At 42.4% G+C, this 20,932-nt stretch overlaps 1 protein-coding gene across 4 annotated transcripts in view; it reads right to left on the minus strand.

Moving 5' to 3' along the window:
- Positions 1-208: 208 nt before the first annotated feature.
- Positions 209-20,932, minus strand: part of LOC5571908 — a 46,150-nt gene continuing 25,426 nt past the window's right edge. For all 4 annotated transcript variants that reach the window (XM_021851008.1, XM_021851005.1, XM_021851007.1 and 1 more), the window contains exons 3-5: positions 13,770-14,958; positions 11,022-13,705; positions 209-5,203 (exon numbers count right to left, since the gene is read on the minus strand). In XM_021851008.1, the coding sequence (XP_021706700.1) occupies positions 1,247-5,203; positions 11,022-13,705; positions 13,770-14,946 (7,818 nt within the window). In that variant the 5' untranslated portion in view covers positions 14,947-14,958 and the 3' untranslated portion in view covers positions 209-1,246. The remainder of the gene's footprint in view (positions 5,204-11,021; positions 13,706-13,769; positions 14,959-20,932) is intronic.

Raw genomic sequence — 20,932 nt, forward strand, 5'->3', positions numbered from 1 at the left:
CAAGAATGCATCATAGTTTGAATTGTAAAACAAGTTTATCAATTGTCATACATTTCTCGAACACAAGACAATAGCAAGCCTTTAACATCAGAAGAAAATAGCAAGCTTGAAACAAAAATGTTTTTTGAAAAGTTAGGTAATCTTTCCCATAAGTTGATTTCGAAAAATGATTGAAGTAATATTATCATAGGCATCCTTATATGTCTTAAAAAATATACCTTAAGCAATAAAAATAGAAGTATTATGTGGAGGAATTTTTAGCTTAAATTAATAGAAAATCAAAAATGCAATTGTCGAGAGCTTTGCGAATATCAAGCTTGCTTAGATAAATGTAATTGATGGCATCCAAATACTGTATTTTGCAACACGAAATTGTTCAAGGAATGTTATGAAAAAATCATTATTCACAAGATTCTTCAACATTGAAAGGTTTTAACATTTTATGTAGTTAATTAATGAAAGTCGTCGTTTTTATAAAATATTTATCTAATTGGCTTGTTTAGGGGTATCCTGCTTTTTACATATTCTGATTGTATGTTAGCCGGAGCCAGAATCCAAAGTTCCACTGAAGAAGAAGAAGAAGACTTACAAAAAACTGTGAATTTTTCATCACTAAACAACCCAATTGGCAACATATGTATACAGATTCTGTTTCTACATACTGTACCCTGATTTTATTGACAAGGTTGAGATTCGAATGTTGAAGCTATATTAAAAGCCCACTAATCAATTTTATAGGGATTGTGTTGGATATTATCTGGTATGCACAATTTTCCCGGTGGTAATTGAAATTCCCGTATTTTTCCCGGTTTTCTCCCGGTGATTTGAAATTCCCGGCTTTTTCCCGGTTTTCCCGATTTCCCGGTGCGCTGGTCACCCTGCAGTTTACGATTGTCGAACAATAGATGCTTCATAAAGTATTTTAAATTTAATACATCATTTGATTGTTTTTTAACAACTTGCTGTGAAAACAATGACATGTACGCATATGAAACTGAATCACTGTACTTTTGAACATTGTTTCTGTTTAATGTTCATCATTTTACATTTATTTGCTTTTGTATTTTTGCGTTTACTTGTATACAGAACTAGCAAACTACTTTAGTCTATACATATACATCATAATTTATCTCACAATGAACTATATGAGATTTTATTTTTATTAAAACCAACTAAAACGTGTATGCCAACAATGCAAAAGCAAGTCAAACAAAAGAACAAATTCAGATCGCCAAAAAAAAGAACTCTAATTTGAATCCAGCAAATCGTCCTGCAGTTCCGCGTTCGCCGCTATATGTGCCCCTCCTGCTCCGCCCGATTGTTGCTTCAGTTTGCACTCGGGGCAGAACCATTTTCCCTTCGGGGGCATGATGATGCCAACGCACTCGAAGTGGAACCACTCGATCCGGCAATTGTCCCCGTCGCAAGCAATCATTTCCGACACCTCGTCGTACGGACACCGGCAGTAACAGTAGACGGATTCGCCCTCGCGAGGGGGCCGCCACCCGGCCGGGATGCGGATCTGGTTGGCGGGGAAAAACTCCGACTGGATGCTGGGGAACGAGCCCAGGGGAGGAACTTTCGGAGCAGCAGGATCGACGATGGGTGGCTGGAAGGGGGTGGCCACAACCGGTGCCGGTGGAAATGCTGGTGGGTTCTGGGCAGCTGTTGGTACGGGAGGGGCGGATTTGGGAGTTTTGGACTTTGGTGGAGCACGCTTTCGTGCCGCAGGAGTCTTGGGAGTTCCACGAGCTGTTGGGGTAGACTTTTTCGGCACGGAAAGTTTCAGCTTCGGAAGCGGTGGCGCCGGTCGTTGAGGGGTTGACTTGGTGGTAGGTTTTTGGCTGATTTGAAGGGCGCCTTCTTGACTGGAATCGCTGTCGGCGTCATTGTGCATCGGGGTACTCAGCGGACTGGGTATAACGTGATGCACCGGAACAGTGGGGATTCGCGTTGTGTCGACTCGGGGTGGTTGTTGTAGGGGTGCTTGTTGCGGGCTTGGAGCAGCTGCTGGAGGTGCTGATCGTGAGCTCAGAGGAGTGCTGGGATCTAACGGCTTTGCTTTGGAGGATTTTATTTTAGGCGGTGAAGGGAGATCCTCTTTGCTCCATACCAGATTTGGAGGAGGAGTAGGTTTCATAACCGAAAGGATGGATTTCTCAGGATTCTTCGATACCAGAGGTGTCAGAATCGGCGGAATCTCATCGTCACTGGTGTAGCCGTAGAACTTGTTCGGCTTACGGCTGCGTTGAGATCTTTTTAGGGGCGCATCTGATTCGGAACTATTTCCGGTACTGAGCCGAGGGGTTTTCGAAGCGGATCCGGGTGAAAACGAATTATCCAGGTTGGTGGTCGATGCCGAAGGGAGCATTAGGCTCTCTACTGAATGCAATGTGGGCGGGGCTGTCAACGGAGTCGTCACAGCAGCTGGGGCAGGTGAGAACTGATCTACATGGCTCAAATTCAACGCAGGAGGAATGTTTGGTATATGATCTTGAAGCAGCAGCGGTGGAGGAGTCTTTTTTGTTATCTTCCGCTCACGCTTTCTCTTCTTCAGCTTTACCTTTTTCTTGGCCACCATTTCTTCCGGTAGCGACGGAGTTGAGGGGCGACTGTTCTCCACGATACCGAAGCTGCTCATTGGACTCATACAGGTTTGCTGCATCAGTTGGCGTCGTTTCTCCGCCAAGAGTTGACTCGCCATCTTCTGCGGGTGTTCATCATAGAACTCTTCGTCCGTTTCCGACTCGTCCGTTTCCAAATCCGATTCGTGAATTACGGTGTCCGGATCGATTGGTTCCGGTGGCTCTACTGGTGGTTCCTCCTGCACTGGCGCTACCGGTTCTTCCACCTTCGTTTGCTGTAGTTCTCCTGCTTTCTTCTTCTTTTCGTCCTTCTTCTTCGCATTGTTCTCATCGGAGCTATCCGAATCGTCCGAACTGGAACTGCTGCTTCCGGAACTACTAGAACTACAGCTGCAGTTTGATCCGCATTCGCAACTCGAATCTGAATCGCTGCCACTGTCGCTGGAGGAAGAATCTGATCCACTCTTGGACGGCTTCCGCTTCCTTGGCGATTTCTGCTTCTTCGTTGGACTTCCCACCCGGGTACCACTCTTTAGCAACGATTCCTGCTGTTTTCCCTTCTCCATGTTGCCATCGTCATCGATCACAATCGTCTCTCCCGCTTCGCTGGCCTTGACTTCCGGGTAAACCTTCTTGAACATCATACAGTAGTCGTGATCCGATTGTGACACGTGCAGCACCTTGCTCTTCAACATTTTCTCCACAAACTGCTCTTCGGTCACCTCGTCCGAAAGTGAAGGCCGCCGACTGTTCGCACGACTGGCCTGATAGTTTTTGAAGTTGTTCCAGATGTTCACAATCTCTTCTGATCCCACTTTTTCCAGGGCATCTTCATCTTCTTCCGCCTTCACTTCCTCTCTCTTTGGCTCCGGCAATCCTGCTTCGTCACCGGAATTGTCATCCTTGCTGGTACCTGGAGCAGATGGGAATCGTCGACTACTAGCATTTGAATGATCCGCGTCCGAGTCATCACTACTGTCGCTCTCGGACAAATTCAACGCCGGTAGATTCATCAGATCAACCAGTGACTTCTCCGGGTCATCCTTAGAGCGTTTCTTTTTCTTTTTCCTCGGAGTTTCTTCATTAGCTTTGGACTCCTCCGCAGCCTCCTCCTTCACTTCGGCCTTAACTTTGCTTTCTCCTTCATCCTTCACTTCTTCCTTAACTTTCTCGATGTCTTCCTCCTTCGGTTTGACATCTTCGACGGGGGGTGGCACTGGTTCTGGAGTGGGTTCTTTCGGCTTCGGCGGAGACGGTGGTGCCGGAGGAGGTTCATAGTGCCTCTGCACATGTTTCACTAGTAACTTCTTCGAAATGAACTTCTTCTCGCACCCATCCTCGCTGCAATGATACTTCTCCTCTCCGTTGTGCAACCTTCGGTGAACCTTCAAAGCCAAAGACTTTCGGAAGCCCATTTGACACACCTCGCAGATAAACTGCGCCGGAGGGACGCAGAAGTGGTACACGTGGGGCCACTTCTTCTGCAGACACCTCTTGCACACCACACCCTCCGTTCCGTGCTTCCAGAACAGATGCTTTAAAATGTCTGCCTTGTTACGATAGGCAATTCCGCACCGGTAGCAAAGGTGGTGCAATTTGTGCTTCCACACGTGATTCGACAAAGCACCTTGCTCCACGCACTGTTCCAAACAGATATCGCAAGCATAGTGTCGTTTACGGAGGTGAACCATCAACCGGAATGCCGAAGGGATGCCATCGATGTTACACGAACAACAGCGGAAAGTGCAATCCAGTGCAATTTGCCTGTTCGGAGCTCCCGGACACATGTGGCATAGCAGTTCGCTGTAGCTGAAGAAGTTCGAACGACACATCAAACATATCAGCACTGACTTTTGATGCATTTTCCTATTGTGCAGGTACAGTTCCTTGTGTATCCTCGTTATAAATCTACACTGGAAGCACTCGAACTGTTTTGGATAGGTGACGGCCTTCTGCTCCGGCGTCCAACTGGAATCGAACGTCTCCAGATTGAAGTACAGTGGCTCCAGTTCTTCCAAACATGCCTTGAACCTTTGCACGATTGTGGCCGGCAAAAGCTCCTCGGCTGTAATGCTGTTCACCGTCGCTTGGAAGCGATGCGTCGCAACAAGATGCAACGCCAAATATTTCCCATTTACGGCGATTCGCCTTGCGTGATTACAATACAAACAGAACGGCACCGTCGAACGGAGACAAATTTTGATAAAATCTCTTATGTGTATCTTGTCAAGTGGTTCGTCTAGGACTAGTTCAAAAACTTGAGCATCCTCATCCGCTACCACGATGCCATCGGATGGCGGCACTGGCGACGGTGCAGCTGGTGCCAACTCTGGTGCTTCTGATGCGATTTCGGATTCAGCCGGTGGGGCGGTGACTGGTTCCGCGGGTGGTGAAAGTTCGTCATCGACTGCCATCGGTTCCGGTGCCGGTTGATGATGTTCCGGCATAGGAGCTGGACCCATCTCTGGTGGCAAATGAACTGGTTGCCGATCGCCTTCCTCTTCAATGTCCATCTCGACCGGGTCAAGTTTGACATCGTCCTCAACTCGGGCTGGTGGTGCAGCAGGGGCTTCTGGTAGTTGTTGCTGTTGCGGCGCCTCTGGATGTCCGATGGGTGCCTGAAAATATGAGTTATTTATAAGTAATGGATAATAGGAAAGCTGTTCGATGTTTCGAGAAATCGCGACTTAGAGCACTTCAATAGATGTGTACAAAAGTCTTCATAAATAATTACGTTGCTTAGATTAACTCTCAAGCTATGAGATGATGAAGAAATCAAATTTGACCTTTTTTAAATCAATCGAATGCACACATTCAAAACGATTTACATGTTTGCAGACAGAGACAGAGATAAGCCAGCCGTGTTAACAATCTCCGACTAAGCGATTTACAAGTGGAAGTCACGAAGTGGAAGTCAAATAGAAAAGAAATTCTGTTTAAAACGCGCTGAATACTGATGATTGCTCCATGCATGCCGTAATTAGTTCTTCGTATTGACAAGCGTAGCATAGCATTATACCGGAGCTTCAGATCGACCAACTGCTCTTATAGCTTGGCAGTTGAAACGGATATCTCCAAGGCAGTTGCCGAAGTGCAAATTGAAGAAAGCGATGTTATACGGACTCAATCCTTTTGAAGCCGTTGTCGTAAGCATAACTCCAGGTGGAGCGCACGAAATCGCACCTAGAGTGGTGCGGAAAATTTTGCCGTGTGAAATTAGGGCAGGACACAAATTACGTCCTACAGCATACGAATATATTGGGACCAACTAAACACGCTACATCACTCGATCGAAGGTGAGATCTCTTCGTTTGTGATCAGAAACGTACCGATCCCATAGATTCGCTCCAAGCGATTCGAAATCAGACAAAGAAATGTGCTTCACCGCGCATAGCTGTCCAAGCGATCAGGCAATACGCAAACCCCCTCGCGATTCGTGCCGAGCAAAATCCTAAGCGATTAGTTTCCCTAGGTCTATTTGTTAGTTTGCTTTCGTCGCATCGTTTGGAGGATTTGCTATTGTTGGACGGGTACCGCGTGACAGCGGGGAGTAAAAGACCAAGTGCCAATGTCAAGATCCTCTCGAAGTAGTGATTCGCGAGTGGTGGTGACCTGAATCACTAGCAGAACCAGCTGGAGCAGTGGGAGATCAACATGTCTATGTGTGAGCCGGTATGGTGGACGATTTGTACAGCCACGAGTCATCGGCGAGGGGATGCCCAGCAGTAAGTAGGGGGTTCTGAGGCCCACGGCAGACGGCACGGACGATATCGATCTTATAGGAATCGATCGCAGGTCAGTGGAGCAGGCCTTCGTGCCTCTGAAGAAGGAGACAGCGAGGATAGGCCCGACCATTACTTCTACCAGTGGCTCTCTGCGGGCACGAAGCGTGGACGTTGAAAGAGGCAGTCCGGAATGCCTTCGGTGTTTTCGAGCGTAAAGTGCTGCGGACAATACTGAGGGAAACTCGAAAATGGTGTGTGGCGCAGACGCATGAATCACGAGTTGTATCAAGTGTACAAAGGTGCGAATATTATTAAGTGTGTGAAGTACGACAGTCAGACTTCAATGGGTTGAGAAAATAATATTCGGCAGGGAACCAGGTAAAGATAGGCGACTTCGTGGAAGACCACGAATACGCTGACTGTACGCAGTGGAAGAGGTACTGGCTATCCTGAATATTCGGGGCAACAGGAAAAGTATCGCCAAAAACCGATGAAGATGGAGCTCTACAAGACGCCTGGCAATGGCGTGACGTTACGCTGTAGCCATCAAGGTACCAGCGCAGATCAAGTCTTTACAGTCAGGTAAGATGGTGAAGGAATGTCAGCGTGTAAAGATTGTTTCTGCTAGAGACCGAGTATATCTCTGCACTTCCACAATCACTCCAGAAGGGTGTTGTTACTAAGGAAAACGATCTGGGTGTCACCTTTGGTCGGTGATGCGATCCATGTGTAAGGAATAAAAATACGACTCTAACTAAAAATGAGTTATGCATTTTTGTCTCGCGGTGAAAAATATTGATAGAAGATTAGAAAAGAACTTCGACATCTTTAATGTCTAACTACTCAATTGTTTTTAGTACTTACTTACGAAAAAAGAAAGGTATGAGTACCTATATTGAAATTATATGAATCATGGTTTCATTCGACATTATTAACTGGTAGAGCTATGAAAGATCAACCTGGATGTCTTGGACTAACATTTTCAGGGGGTGAGACAGCAGCACAATTTTTCATCGCCTATTATAATCCTCTTTATGAACCATTACTTTGTTGAGAATAAACATTTAATGGAACTGAGACTGTTCTCTATTACTAAACCCAGAGAATATAATGATCCTTATAGTATATTTTCGATAGATATTATGACATAGAGCTCCATGCAAATAAATCCTTTAGCCGTTGCTATGTAAGCAATTCGGATGAGCATAGTACGCTGACATAATGCCGAATTATATCAAAGCAATTCTTTTTGCAATCTTTCCCAAAGTAAATAACGTGTACGTTACGATATTGAAGGTTGGCGGTTAAAAACCTTGTACGGTGTGTAATAAATTATTGTTTTGTTTGACGAAAATAAAGGAAGAAGTTCAATTATTCCAATATTATCTATATTAAAACTCTTTTACGAATTGATCTACTGGCCCTGAGAAGAGCCATTTTGTATAACGGCAATCATTTATTACGAAATTCTGCCTGTACTGTATAACTGTGTTTATATAACAACGGTGCGAGTACCCAGATATGTTTTTTGCCTTGGTCTGGATAGTTCCATCATACTGCCGCCAGCAGCAACAAAAGTAGCGTCAGTTTTGGCCAGCTTGTATATTCGGTGACATGGACGGCGCGCAACAACATGAACAGGTAGTTATCGCAGGATAATGGAAGCCGAAATCTGGAAGCGCAGTTCATCTTGAAATCTTGAGCGATTTCACAAACCAGAAGCTGAATTGGAAGCTCTTGGGATCAGCAACTGAGTACACTGATGATAGGAATGTATTTCAGGCGCAAGTGGCTTTAGCGATCAACTTCTTAAGACGAGCAGTTACCAGCTTGAAAGTGGAATTAAGCCATTTCTGGCGAAGGGAGTTTGTTTAAATAAAACCTCTGAATCAACAGATAATGTTCCTCCTCTGTTCGTGCTCTTCGCTTCGCCTTCTGATTAAACAATACCCCAGTTGTGTATATGATGTCCTCGTGTAAAAAGCTTAGGCACATTCGGATGGATAAGTGGTTGACAATTTTGAAATAATTTCCAATTCAAAATCGTAAATTCCTAATTAGAAACACAATTACCATAGTTTCAAATTCGATCATCATAAGGGATTTAGAGAGTTGAATTATTAAGGATCGTTGATAGGAAATTTCCTGTTAACTTATTTGTAGAATGATATGGGGCCCTTATAAAAGCCATTTTGCACAGTAATACAATATTGAATTCCAGTCAAAATATCGGGCTTTCATAAACTGAAATTGGAGTGACTGTCGTTTTGTAGCTGCTTGCACTGTTTGGCTTCCCAAATCAACGCAATTTAATTAAAGTGACTGCGACGAAGAATGGCCGCAATTTCGTCATTGCAATTTTGCTGCATGCACACTGCACAGTTTTAGGAGCGCGTCTGAAACATGGCGGCTCGATTCACCAGCAATCTCCTTCGGTCTAGATGGTTCCATATGAGTGCTTGCAGCGCCACAACGACGAAATCGCGACTATTTTCGTCGCTGTCGCTGGATAAAATCGCTTTGTTTTGGGTAGCCTGTCAATACAGCAGCTTCAAATCTACCCGTCAAGTCTGGGAGCCAAGTCTGGGAAGCTGGTCCCTTGCATGGACGGTGACGGGTGTGACGCTGCGAACCGGCAATCAGAAAGATCGCGTTAGCCTTTCACATGGCCATGACAGCGGAGCACTGACTGGTAGAGCCGGATTTCTGGCCGAAAACGATGAAGCTGGCTGGTGCGCTCACTGAGAGCGGCTTTAGTTACGGTGGCTCCGATATGCGTGTTGCTCCATTCACGTCCCAATGAAAACTGAACTGATGACGCGAACGTCTCTCGAAACTTGCTTGCCAACCGTGTTCACAGTCTGACGGCAGAAAGAAGACTGAGGGAAGAAGCAGGGACCGGGCGCTTTTATAGCCCAAAAATGTGTTTGAACGTGATTGGTTAGATAAGAAAGGGGTCAACATTGTGAGATTTTTCAATAGTTTGTTGCTAATAATCAATAGTGTTCTCCATTTGAATCGACGCTTAGATAAATTTTCGATCCATTGCTGGATAAATATTGAAAATCTATCGATAAATGGCCAAGGTATTAGCGGTCAAAACCTGACCATTTTTCGTTACATTCTCGATTATTTGTTTTTTGGATTTGTACCCCCATATGTTGCCGAAGGACGTCAAAAATGAGACTGATGCCAACGTAAATCCAAAAAAGACCTTACTGGATAAGCTGCTCAGTAGTCACAAGGAAAACCAACCAAACCTTAACCATCAACCAGTAGTAATCTACGTATACCATCAGAATATCTGTACTCAAGCCAAATTTCCTATTAGGTAGGGGGAAGTCCTCTATGCCCGGACACTTTTTGTTTTTTGGTAATATTTCAAAATCTACATTAGTTTTACCGTTAATTTTCGTACAGTATAAAAAAAATCACATTATTTTAAGTAAAAATTCACATGAGAACAAAAATGAACCTTTACAATTAATTTTTATGATGGATTACATTATGTACCAAAAATGGTGTGCACTGAAATGTGTCCTCTATGGCCGGACACTATGTCCTCTATGCTCCGACACTATGATTTTCACCATCAAAGTTTACTCCAAACCCACAGAAAGGCCAAGGGGTGCTTCGTATGTCAGCACATGCCTTGTGGGTTCAATCTTTGCATGATGGACAGCGTATAAAGCATATTAGCGAGATCATAGGTCAGTTCCAGCGCCATAGATCGATTCGCCATACGTCGCCGTCTATGTTGCATAAGCGGTTGCTCGTATTCAGATGAAAATGTCTTCGAGAATTCAACGCGTTTATAGTTCTTCACAATTTCTTTGTCAGCTCGAAGGTTGAAATGTGCTCTTAGGTAGTCTAAGGAAGCCAACTCTCCCTTACTCGATCTCAGTATCTCAATATCTAGTTAGAGAACCATAGTAAAATTTGGTGTTCATGGCTACCTCGATGGTCCCTTGAATCGCATATTTGCACTGTTTTTGTATTCTGTAACACGATATCCCCCTAACTCGATGGTCCCTTCATTATCGAATTATGGAGAGATGACTGTACAACATATCTTGTGGCTGCTTCTAGTACGCTCATTTGCCTTAAAAGCATCATGTTTACAGCACTTTATAAGTCCTCTAAGCACCGAAAGTTTTGTTGTTTATGCTTTATTTTTGTTGCTGTTTGTTTTTTTTTGTACCCTACATTTATGAAAAAGACGAATTATAAATTAGATCCCAGTTATTAGGTTAAAATTTTCACTGCCCGGTCATAGAGGACAATAGGTGTCCGGCCATAGAGGTTGCTTTTCTTTGAAATTCTACATTTTCTAAAATAAATTGCATTGTGATTAATGCAAAACATACTGAAGTCAACGTACGGAGACAATTCAGCTTAAATTATAAGAAACATTTGTGGCTACACTTGGATGAAATTTTATCGTTTCACATTTTTTTGGTAGATTGTATCAGAGTGAAACTTTTAACAGCTACTGTTTGTTTACGTTTGGACATGAAAACGTCATAGTTTGTATACACTGCAAAAATGTGTTTTGATATAATCCTGGAATACTAAAATCATAATACCATTATTCGTTTTTGGAAAATTCAAACTGTCCGGTCATAGAGGCTGTCCGGCCATGGAGGACTTCCCCCTAGTCGCCATTTCTCTCTATAATAATTTAATACAAAACCAACACAAACCAACTCACCTCCACCTCATTCGTATTCGCGAGCTCATCGCCTTTGGCGTGCTGTTGTTCCTCAGGATGCTCCTGCTGTTGTTCTTCCTCTTCCTCGTCGTCATCATCGTCATCCTCCTGGTCAGCTCCTTCGTCCTCGTAGTCGCTCTCGGTGGACGACTCCTCGCTTTCGATCGGAGTGCAGTATTCTTTCGGAATCTTCACCTTCAGCTTTGGCACCAACGGAGGTCGATCAAATTGTTCGTCTTCTTCCCTAGAGGCCTGTTGCTGCTGTTGGGCCACCATTGCCGACAGTGGCAACTCCGTTGGGACCGGTGGTAGTTCCGTTGGTGCTTCCTGCACGTTCAGCAGGCTGGCCGGTATGGTCGACAGGGTAGTGGTAGTGTTCTGACTGAAACCGACCAGAGCTGGAGGCAGCTGCAGAAGATAGGACTGTTGCTGCTGATTCTGCAGCAACTCGGGTGGATAGGAAACTGGGGCGGGTAGCTGTACGGGTGCTTCCAATGGTTTCAGCAGTTGCGATTGAAGAATGGGACTGTTGAAATTTTGGAAGTGGCTAAGCGTCTGATTTGGATGGGAGAGTTTCATCTTTTTGTTTTGTGGCTTTCGGTTTGGAGGGGCGTGTGCAGGTCCAGTCCTAAGCAGACTATTCCCTTGATAGATGTTTTCGTGAGTACTATTACCGTTAGTCGTATGCTTATCGTAGTTTAACATCACAGCCGTTGAATTACTACTAACACTAGTGCCGTCGTAGTTGTTGTTAAGATTACTTTTAACGCTACTATTTATATTGTTGCTAGAACTTAAATTGTTGCTGAATAGTCTGGTTTGCTCAGGCGGTTGTTCCACCTTCTTATCGCATTTGTGTTTGGACTGCTTGAGCTCACCGCAGTTTCCACATCGCTCCAAATAGTCCGCACAATCGTGCTGTACTATCGCTGCCCCATCGTCGGTGGACTCTTTCTCGAAAATGTGTTCACACCGAGCACACATCAAATACAGCGGTTTGCTGGTGTCCATGTTCTGCTGCTGCTGTTGCTGTTGATACTCGTCGATGCTGGCCACGTGCTTCTTGCGAACTTGATGCTTCGCTTCCAGATGGGTCACCAGCTTATCGGCACTCTGGAAGATGCCTAAGCAGTACAGACAGATGTACTTTTTGTGCACCTCCCGCATGTGCTTGAAAAGGTTCCAGTTCTCGTAGTGAGTTCCACACGGTGAGCAGAGGAACACTTTCTTCTTATCTTTTTTCTTGTTTTCTGGTGGTAATGGAGGCTGTGTCTGAGCAGGCATTTGAGGTTGCTGCTGAGGCTGGGGATGAGACAGAAGTGATTGCTGCACCGTTTGGGGAGGTATTTGGGAAGCTGGAGGAACTGATGGAGCCACTGGCAAGTGGATTTGAGATTGCTTACTGGTGGTCTGCATGGATCTTATTAGGGACTGTTGTACCCGTTGCTGCGGGTGCTGTGGTCGTTTGGCATTTGTTTTCGGTGCCATTCCAAGTCGCATCATACCCAGTTGGTAGTTTCCTCCGTATGGCAAATGTTGTTGCCAACTTTGCTGTAATTGAGGCTGTTTCACTGGAGAGCTGTCCTTTTTGCGCCCTCGTCGTTGCTTCTCTGCGATCACTAATCTATTCTCCTCATCCAACGTATCGGATGATTCGTCCATCAGAAAGTTTGTGGAATCTACTCCCACGTAATTTGTTTTCAATTGGTTGTTCAGCAAACTGAAACCTCCTGTTGAAGTTGGATCCGTTGGAAGTGGTTTACTGGCCAATTCTTGTTGCACCTGATCGCTGATATTGTGCACCTGAGGTTTGCTATTGTAATCTATCTTTAGAAGCTCTGATTGATGACCGCCTATCATTTTTTCCTGATTGAAAAGGTTGCTGAAGTCCACCGGCTGTGGTGGAACTGGAGGTAAACTGGAATTAATCACTGGGGGCAACTTTTCCTCTTCTTCCAGAGGCCTCTCCTCCGCGGGTGGTCGTTTCAGCGAAATAGACAATTTCAAACCTTCACTTCTTGTTATCTTCGCTGGCTCCTCATCTTCATCTTCCTCCTCATCCTCTTCGTCGTCTTCTTCCTCCGATTGTGACTCGTCGATTTCCAACCGTGACCTGCTGTCGTTTTCGTCCAGAGCATTAGTTATCTGTTCAGGCTCCGGTTGCTCAACCTGATGAGTATTGGAAGGTTCTCGGTGCTCTTCATCATCTGCCTTCTGTTCTTCATCAGAACTGTCCGAATCGGAACTAGAACTCGAAGAACTTGACGAACTTGAGCTACTGGATTTATCATCGTCCAACTCATCATCGTCATCAATGTTATCATCTCCATTGGGTTGTGCTATTGGTTGAGGTTCTTCTTCCAACGGTTCTGGCACTACGGTTGCCTGGGCGGTAGCTTCTTCATCCGGTTCATTGCTGTCTCCGAGTGAAGATTTGCCCGAATCTATGGACTGATCTAACTTTCCGCCTTCTAGCAACAGATCAGTCTCGTAGCTATGTTTGTGTGCTGCATCAGAAGGTTTAGTTTCCGAAACACTGCTTTCGCTTAGCCTAAGCTGTTTGCTGAGCGGTTCCTGCTTTTCACTGTTGTGTTCCGTTGGACTCTCCGATCGTGCCCGTTTGAGACCAACTGTTTCCGACTCTTCTTCGTCGTCGTGTGCTATGTCACCGTTCACTCGAGGCTCTGTGAATAAAAAATGAAAAACATAAACTTCCGAATTGGACGTCTACATGCTTCTAACACTTACCCATTGAACCAGTTTTGTCCAAATGAACATCATATTGTTCTTGGACATCCATTTGCTCATCTTCTCTTTCACTATCAGTTAATCGTCGTTCCATCTTAGGATTTGACTGATCGTCTTCGTCTTGACTTTGTGTATGATCTATTTGTTCATCCGCATCGTTCTCTTCCGCTTTATACGACACAGTCGCTTGATACCCTTCTTCTTCACACTCCATATCTTCGTTTTGTTCATGTTCAACATTAGCTTCCTCATTTTCCTCGACTCTTTTCTCATCGTTCACAATGTCTGTCTGCTGCTCGGCTGCATCCTCATCGTCTTCTTCGTTCTCGTTTTCAGTTGTTTCGTCATCTACATCTTCTACAGCTTTCATGGTATCAGCTTCACGATCCAACTCTACCGATCGCCTCGTCAACGCCCCATTAACCTTATGCCTTATATGACAACTGTCCGCAACAGATTTCGATTCCTCCGCTTTGTCACAGACCTCTTCTTGTGCTTCCTCGTCATTTTCTCCATTCGAATGTTTTGCATCCGGCACAGGAACATTCTCATCTTCATCCCCGGGTTCGTCATTTTCTGCGAACGGTTCGTCTGAAACGTCTTCCTCCGATGGTGGAGACCGCTGTTGTTTTTCATTTTCTTGTTCAATATCTGGACTGTCGTCAGCCGGCGGGGCATCAGCTGCGTCGTCCATATTTTCTTCTGGTTCCTCTCTATCAGCATTGTCATCGACAACGGGGGATTCTTCCTCAGCTTCTTGTACCGCCGATGCTTCATTGTCGTTCGATACAATGTCTTCCGAAGCTGGATTTGATTCAGTAGGCTCTTCGACCAATTGTTCTGAACAATCTGCATTCTCGGAATCATCCTTTTCGGCAAGGCCAGCTTCATCGGTTTGCTGTGGTTCTTCTTGGTCTGCTTCATCGATAAGGTCTGGGATCGTTGACTGTTCGGCTGGTGATGGTTCGCCACTCGCAGCTTCCGGTTGCTGAAGCTCAGGCGGGCTGTCAGGGTTTTCCTCTGCCTGCAGTGTGTTATTGGGCTCCAGTGCAGTAGCCTCAGAATTTTCCACCTCATCTTCAATGGGTTTATCGGTGGCATCGATAGTATGTGTTTCATTGCTTACACTGCTGGTATCGTCGACTGGAGCCGCTGTGGATCCATCTTCATCGTCCATAATTTGTTCTACCTGGGAAGAGATGAAAAAAAGATTTCTGTCATTCAACGGATCTATATATTTGAGAGGATTCTACCCTATTACCCCGAATGTCATTTCCCCGAATGCCATCACCCCGAATTCCATCACCCCGAATGCGATTTCCCCGAATTTAAATTATCTTGACATGATGATATTGATGACATTTCCCCATGATATTGAAATTCGGGGTAATGTCATTCGGGGTGATGGGTCGTTCGGGGATTTGGAATTCGGGGTAATGGCGTTCGGGTTAATGGCATTCGGGGTGATGGGATTCGGGGTAATGGGGTAGAATTATTTGAGAGTTTTTCAGGAATTAGGTGGTAGATTGAGTTCCAAATCTACAAAATATTGAAAACACTATTTTGTTTCGAAAAATTATATCTTGTCTAAGAGAGTCTTCCTTTCCAAACCACGGCAACTTCAATTCAGAGTTTTTCTAGGTGTCCAAAGATGGACAGGTTTCGGATTCGAAAATTCGTAATTTTTACGGGTTTGGGTTTGAACCGGGTTCGAAAGGCTGCAAAACTATCTGGTACAGGTCGGATCCGGGCTTGAAAAAGTCGGGTTTGGCGAGAATTGTCAACAGCACAATAATCTGAAAGCTTTCTTATTTATCATAAACGATTAATCAATCTTTTTTCAAACTCGGGTTATCTGGGTCTTCCTCTTCAAATTTTTTCTCGAGTTTGATATTAAGTAATTGTCTCGGGTTCGAGTCGGGTCCAGATTTAGAAAACAATATGCCTAGTATGGATCGCGATTGTAAAATGTGAAACCCAACCATACTTCAATAAATTACTCCAGAATGTCTTCTAGTTGATGTTTTGGAACAGGGTACATTGAAAATCTTGAAGGAATTTATTGGAAAACCTGAGAAAAAATAACAAATAGAAAAAGACACGTCTATACTTATTACCTTGATGCTGTTATTATGAAGTTTCTATTTATTGAACAGATATGTTAGGAAATCATCACGGGACTCTTTTATTTGCTAGCATTTTCTTCATGATATTCGCTCAGGGCTATCATAGATATTGAATCCTATTTTCTTATGAATTCGTCCTGGGGTTTTATTATAAGAATTTCTTTGAGAATTCAAAAAATTATCTAAGGATACATTTAGAAATTATCAAAGAGATTCATCCAAAAATGCCTCAATGATGTGTTCCTCTAGAAATTCATCCAGCGATTCTTCTACGGATTTTCCTAGAACTGCCGTCAAAATTATCGTTTGAATACTCTACAAGAATTCAAGCAGTAAGCAAGAATTTAATCATTAGCATATCTCTAGAATTATTTCAGAGCGTTTTCCACGGACTGTAAGAATTATTTCAGAGATTCATACAGAAATTTCTTGACATTTTTTCAGCAATACATATCTTCCACGGACTTATCTAGCATCGTCTTCAAAATGTTCGTGTTCAACTGATTCCTATAATTTTACCCAGGAATTTCTCTAAGGAAACCCCAGGAATTACTTCAGAGTCCTCCAAGACACCCTTCCGAGATTTCCTCAGAGAGTCTTTATTTATTTGACACCGTCTTGGATTCTTGCAAGTATTTCCCAAGAAAGTCCTCAAATAGTATAACAAAATATGCCTTTTGCCTTTGACTGTTGGCTTGGAAATGCTTTTCCTAGATCATGGTATCAATCGGAGGATATTTCTAAAAAAATATATAGATTGATACAATCAACAAATGCCATGATCTCTGAATAACCTTCTGTACAATTGAAGATGTATTGGATAGTTCTCTAGATCATCTTAGATCATCATTTCTGTGCTACAAACAATGAGCTGATCGAATGGTTGGGGAGTCACGAAAACCAAGTTTGCAAAATAACGTAGACAAATTGCTGAGATAATAATTGGGAAAACTACCAAACGGTTCCCTTGGTATCCTGCAAGATTTTCTGGAGAGAACTCGAAAAAACTTGATTGAAACACTTATAAGACTCGACGTGAGACAAGACACAACACTTATTGTTCCTATAACGGTTAAAAAAATAGTCAAAATTACCTTTTTAGTCGACCGGTCTCGGGCACGTCCCGTAGGTGGGAAACATCGAGCTCGAAACAGGTCGACCAAAATGGTAATTTTAAATCTTGTTTTACTGTTGTAAGGAAGAATAAGTCCTGTGTCCTGTCTCACGTCGCGTCTTATGAGTACTGTCGAGGTTTTGACAAACCCCAAGAACTCGAGTGGAGTCCCTATAAAAAATCGTATAAGAATAATCAGAACAGTTACTTAAATAGTTGCTGTAGCATTTTGTAATGGAAATCCCAAATGAACTATTAGAGGAATCAAAGGAAAATTTTCCTCTATTTGGACAACGACGGCGTCTGACGCCTTAGAATGAAAGGTCGGTCAGGAATTGATGTAGCATTATCTCCCTCACTGCAGACCATAGAGTTCACTACGCCTGCACGAGGTCGAGATGCAGATTGCATGGATATGTTCATGGCACCTGCTTGTTTTGGTTAGCAGATTGCCATAGAGGGATTCCACGGAGGCATGCAAGTCGATTCTGATCGACCATATCAAAAATATCTGAAACTTTGCACAGTTTTTCAGTTCCATCTAAATCGTCATTTTCCGATATCAAATCTTCAAGTTGAGTCACGACTAACTTTTCAAAAGGGTGTATGTGAAAATGGTTCAAAAATATTCAAAAAGCTGCACAGCAAAAACGGTTCGTTCGATTGTTAGACAACTAAAGAAACAAAGTTAGACAACTAAATAAAGATTCCAAAAAAAATACACACAGTACAAAAATATTTTTTTTTTTTTGCATTAAAAAACATCATTTTTGTCACAAAAACTCAAATATCTCAAAACCCTATCGGAATACCAACGTAATTTTTTGAGGGAAAACGGTCCTATCCTAGCTATCTACCATAAAAATTTGGTGATGGTAAGCCAATAAACAAAAAAGTTATGATATTTCAAATATTTCACAAATTTGACACTTAGTGAAAAAAAAAATTCTTTTTCATTGTTAATTTTTTTAAGGACCGCTGTTTGTTGCTGAATTTTTTGTTAAGGGTACCACATGAGGTTAACAAGTTGTTTTCATGATATTTTATTTAATTATTCATAACTATTATAACATCTATTAGAAAGTTAGACGCGATCCAGTCTTGTGATCTAAAGTCTTGATAGTGTCATATTTTTTATTGTACGTAACTGAAGGAAAATTCTCTCAATAGTGTTGAAACCTTTTGATAAAAGAAACCTATAAGAAATCTAATATTGAAGACAAAAGCTACAAAAAAAGTTTTCTATACAGGTATACGACTAGTTTACCTGCAAAAAGTTTACCTCGTAGAGAACAAGGCGGGTCTATACCCAGGTGATCTAGTATACGTAAAGCAGGTCGGTTTTCTCGGCGCTGGTTTTCTCCACAAAGTTAAAATCTGATTACACCTGGGTATAGACCCGCCTTGGTAGAGAATAGACTTTGTTAATCATATTTGGGAGAAAGCGAGTAACTTCAACAACATGAAAAACATGATAGGTACATACCATGAACATACTCACGAAAAAGCTAAAAATATACTACCACTATGGTTATAAAAGATTTAATTGTAAAATTTTTCTTCAGTCAAGCAAACGACACCAAACTAGTCAGTAAAAACTTAAAAGTGATTTTGTTTATTAAAATCTAACGAGCAACATGAGTAGTCGCTTTCTCAACTGTTGCAGGCCGTTTGCAGAAAAAAAGTGTTCGAAAGAGCTACGAAATCTCACCGAAAGCACCATAGATAAACTGAAAGCGGTTGGTTATGCTCCAATGTCTACATTGAATACAAATTTACGCATTTGTACGTCCTGCCGTTTAAACGTTGACAAACGGGCAATCTGTATATCATCGGTGGATCAGGTTGCAGGAAGTTCGAAAACAACAACAACTGAGGAATTACTAGATGCACCGACAACAACTGAGGAGTTACCAGAAGTATTATTATCATTTATCATTTTGTTTTACTACTACTGAAGAGTACGAATTAACGGCATCAGAGCTCAGAGAGCAATATAATAACGCGAAATCGATCCGTGGAACCCAAAAATTTCACTGTTTCATTCCATTGTCAGAAAATAAAATTAAAGCAAAACTATACTCGAACTGTACTGATAATGATGCAAAAGTGTTCGATATTGTAAAAAAATTGAATAACAATAAATAAATAAATAAGTATTAATAAAATGTTTTCATGATCTCATAACGCATACCCAAATCCAAAACTTTTAAAGTTTATATATAACATTTAGAAACTCATCGATCATACTCTAAAAAAAATATCCTGGTAAAAAAAAATTTATTTTCGTGTAATCTGTTAATTTATTTTAATTTATACATATATACATATACATATAATATTTATACATATACATAATATTTATACATATACATAATATTTATACATATAATATACATAATACTAATGAATATATGAAAACGACTTGTTTAATTCACGCAAGGCCCTTAACAATAAAATCAGCAACAAACTGCGGTTCCCGTAATAATTTACACCGAAAAAAAATTTTTTTTTCTACTAAATGTGAAAATTGTGACATGTTTGAAATGTCATAACTTTTTTGTTTATTGGTTTACCAAATTTTTATGGTAGATAGCTAATATAATGGACCGTTTTCCCTCAAAAAATTACGTTGGTATTCCGATAGGGTTTTGAGATATTTGAGTTTTTGTGTCAAAAATTATGTTTTTTAATGCAAAAAAAAATATTTTTTTACTGTGTGTATTTTTTTGGAATCTTTATTTAGTTGTCTAACTTTGTTTCTTTAGTTGTCTAACAATAGAACGAACCGTTTTTGCTGTGCAGCTTTTTGTATATTTTTGAACCATTTTCACATACACCCTTTTGAAAAGTTAGTCGTGACTCAACTTGAAGATTTGATATCGGAAAATGACGATTTAGATGGAACTGGAAAACTCGATTTAAGGCGTACGCTAGAGCAGTGGCGATTCCCTAACCTCAAATCTACCTGTTCCACGAATAGAAATTCTTGAATTTCAGCAACAGATTTGCATGTAATAAGTAAAGAATTGTTAGAAAGGACGGTTTCAATAATTAACTTTTTGATTTATAATCTAAATTTGCCGAAATAGTCATTTTTAGAGTCGTAGAACAGGTAGAGAGTAAGGTTACAAGTCGCCACTGCGCTAGAGCCTACACTCTGTCTTCCGTTGAAATTAAGTGAAACAGTTTTCAGAACAATGCTGGTTTAAGTAATAACTAAGAAGGTATGTGAGATTTAGAATTAGAGATAGACACAAGATAGATAGATATTCAACTATCCAGTGCGTTGAAAAGGACAAGCTTTATAAAATTTGACCTCTAAGCAATCATGCTAAGTAACTAACCCAATCCAGACGCGTATGGTAATAAATCATTGGGAGAACTAAGGCGGTCTAACTAAGGAGGGAGTGGTAACCCTAATTGATGATACTTAAATCGAAATCAATCGAAAAATCGTCAATTACTCCCCTAGGGATTGGCGATTTCTTTTATAAGAACAAGCACGTTATTGATTCCACATTCCATCCATCGAAAGATGTCTCGTATGAAAGAAGCACTTACTATCGGGCTACTGACCCTACTGCTAGTCGGAGCGCGTGGAGGATGTCCTACGTTGCCGGAAAATGTCCTCAACCCGTTACAATACAACGCTTCACTGGTACAGTACACTATCGACACGGGACTCGTGGGGCAACCCAGGCTAACGGTGAACGGATGCATCAATCTGTACGTTTCGCGCAGCTCCTACATCTTCGAAGTGGGCTTCGAGTGTTGCAGCGAACCCCGGATCCCTTGCAACGAGAGCCATTTTACGTACGTCACGGATCGGGTACATCAGTGGAATCCGCGTCTTTCCCAGAAAGGACCGAGACACCTGGGATTGGTGATCTGCTGGATCGGCGGCTATTTTCAGACTGTGG

Source organism: Aedes aegypti, chromosome 3 (assembly GCF_002204515.2).
Source record: "Aedes aegypti strain LVP_AGWG chromosome 3, AaegL5.0 Primary Assembly, whole genome shotgun sequence".
Classification (NCBI taxonomy): Eukaryota; Metazoa; Arthropoda; class Insecta; order Diptera; family Culicidae; genus Aedes; species Aedes aegypti.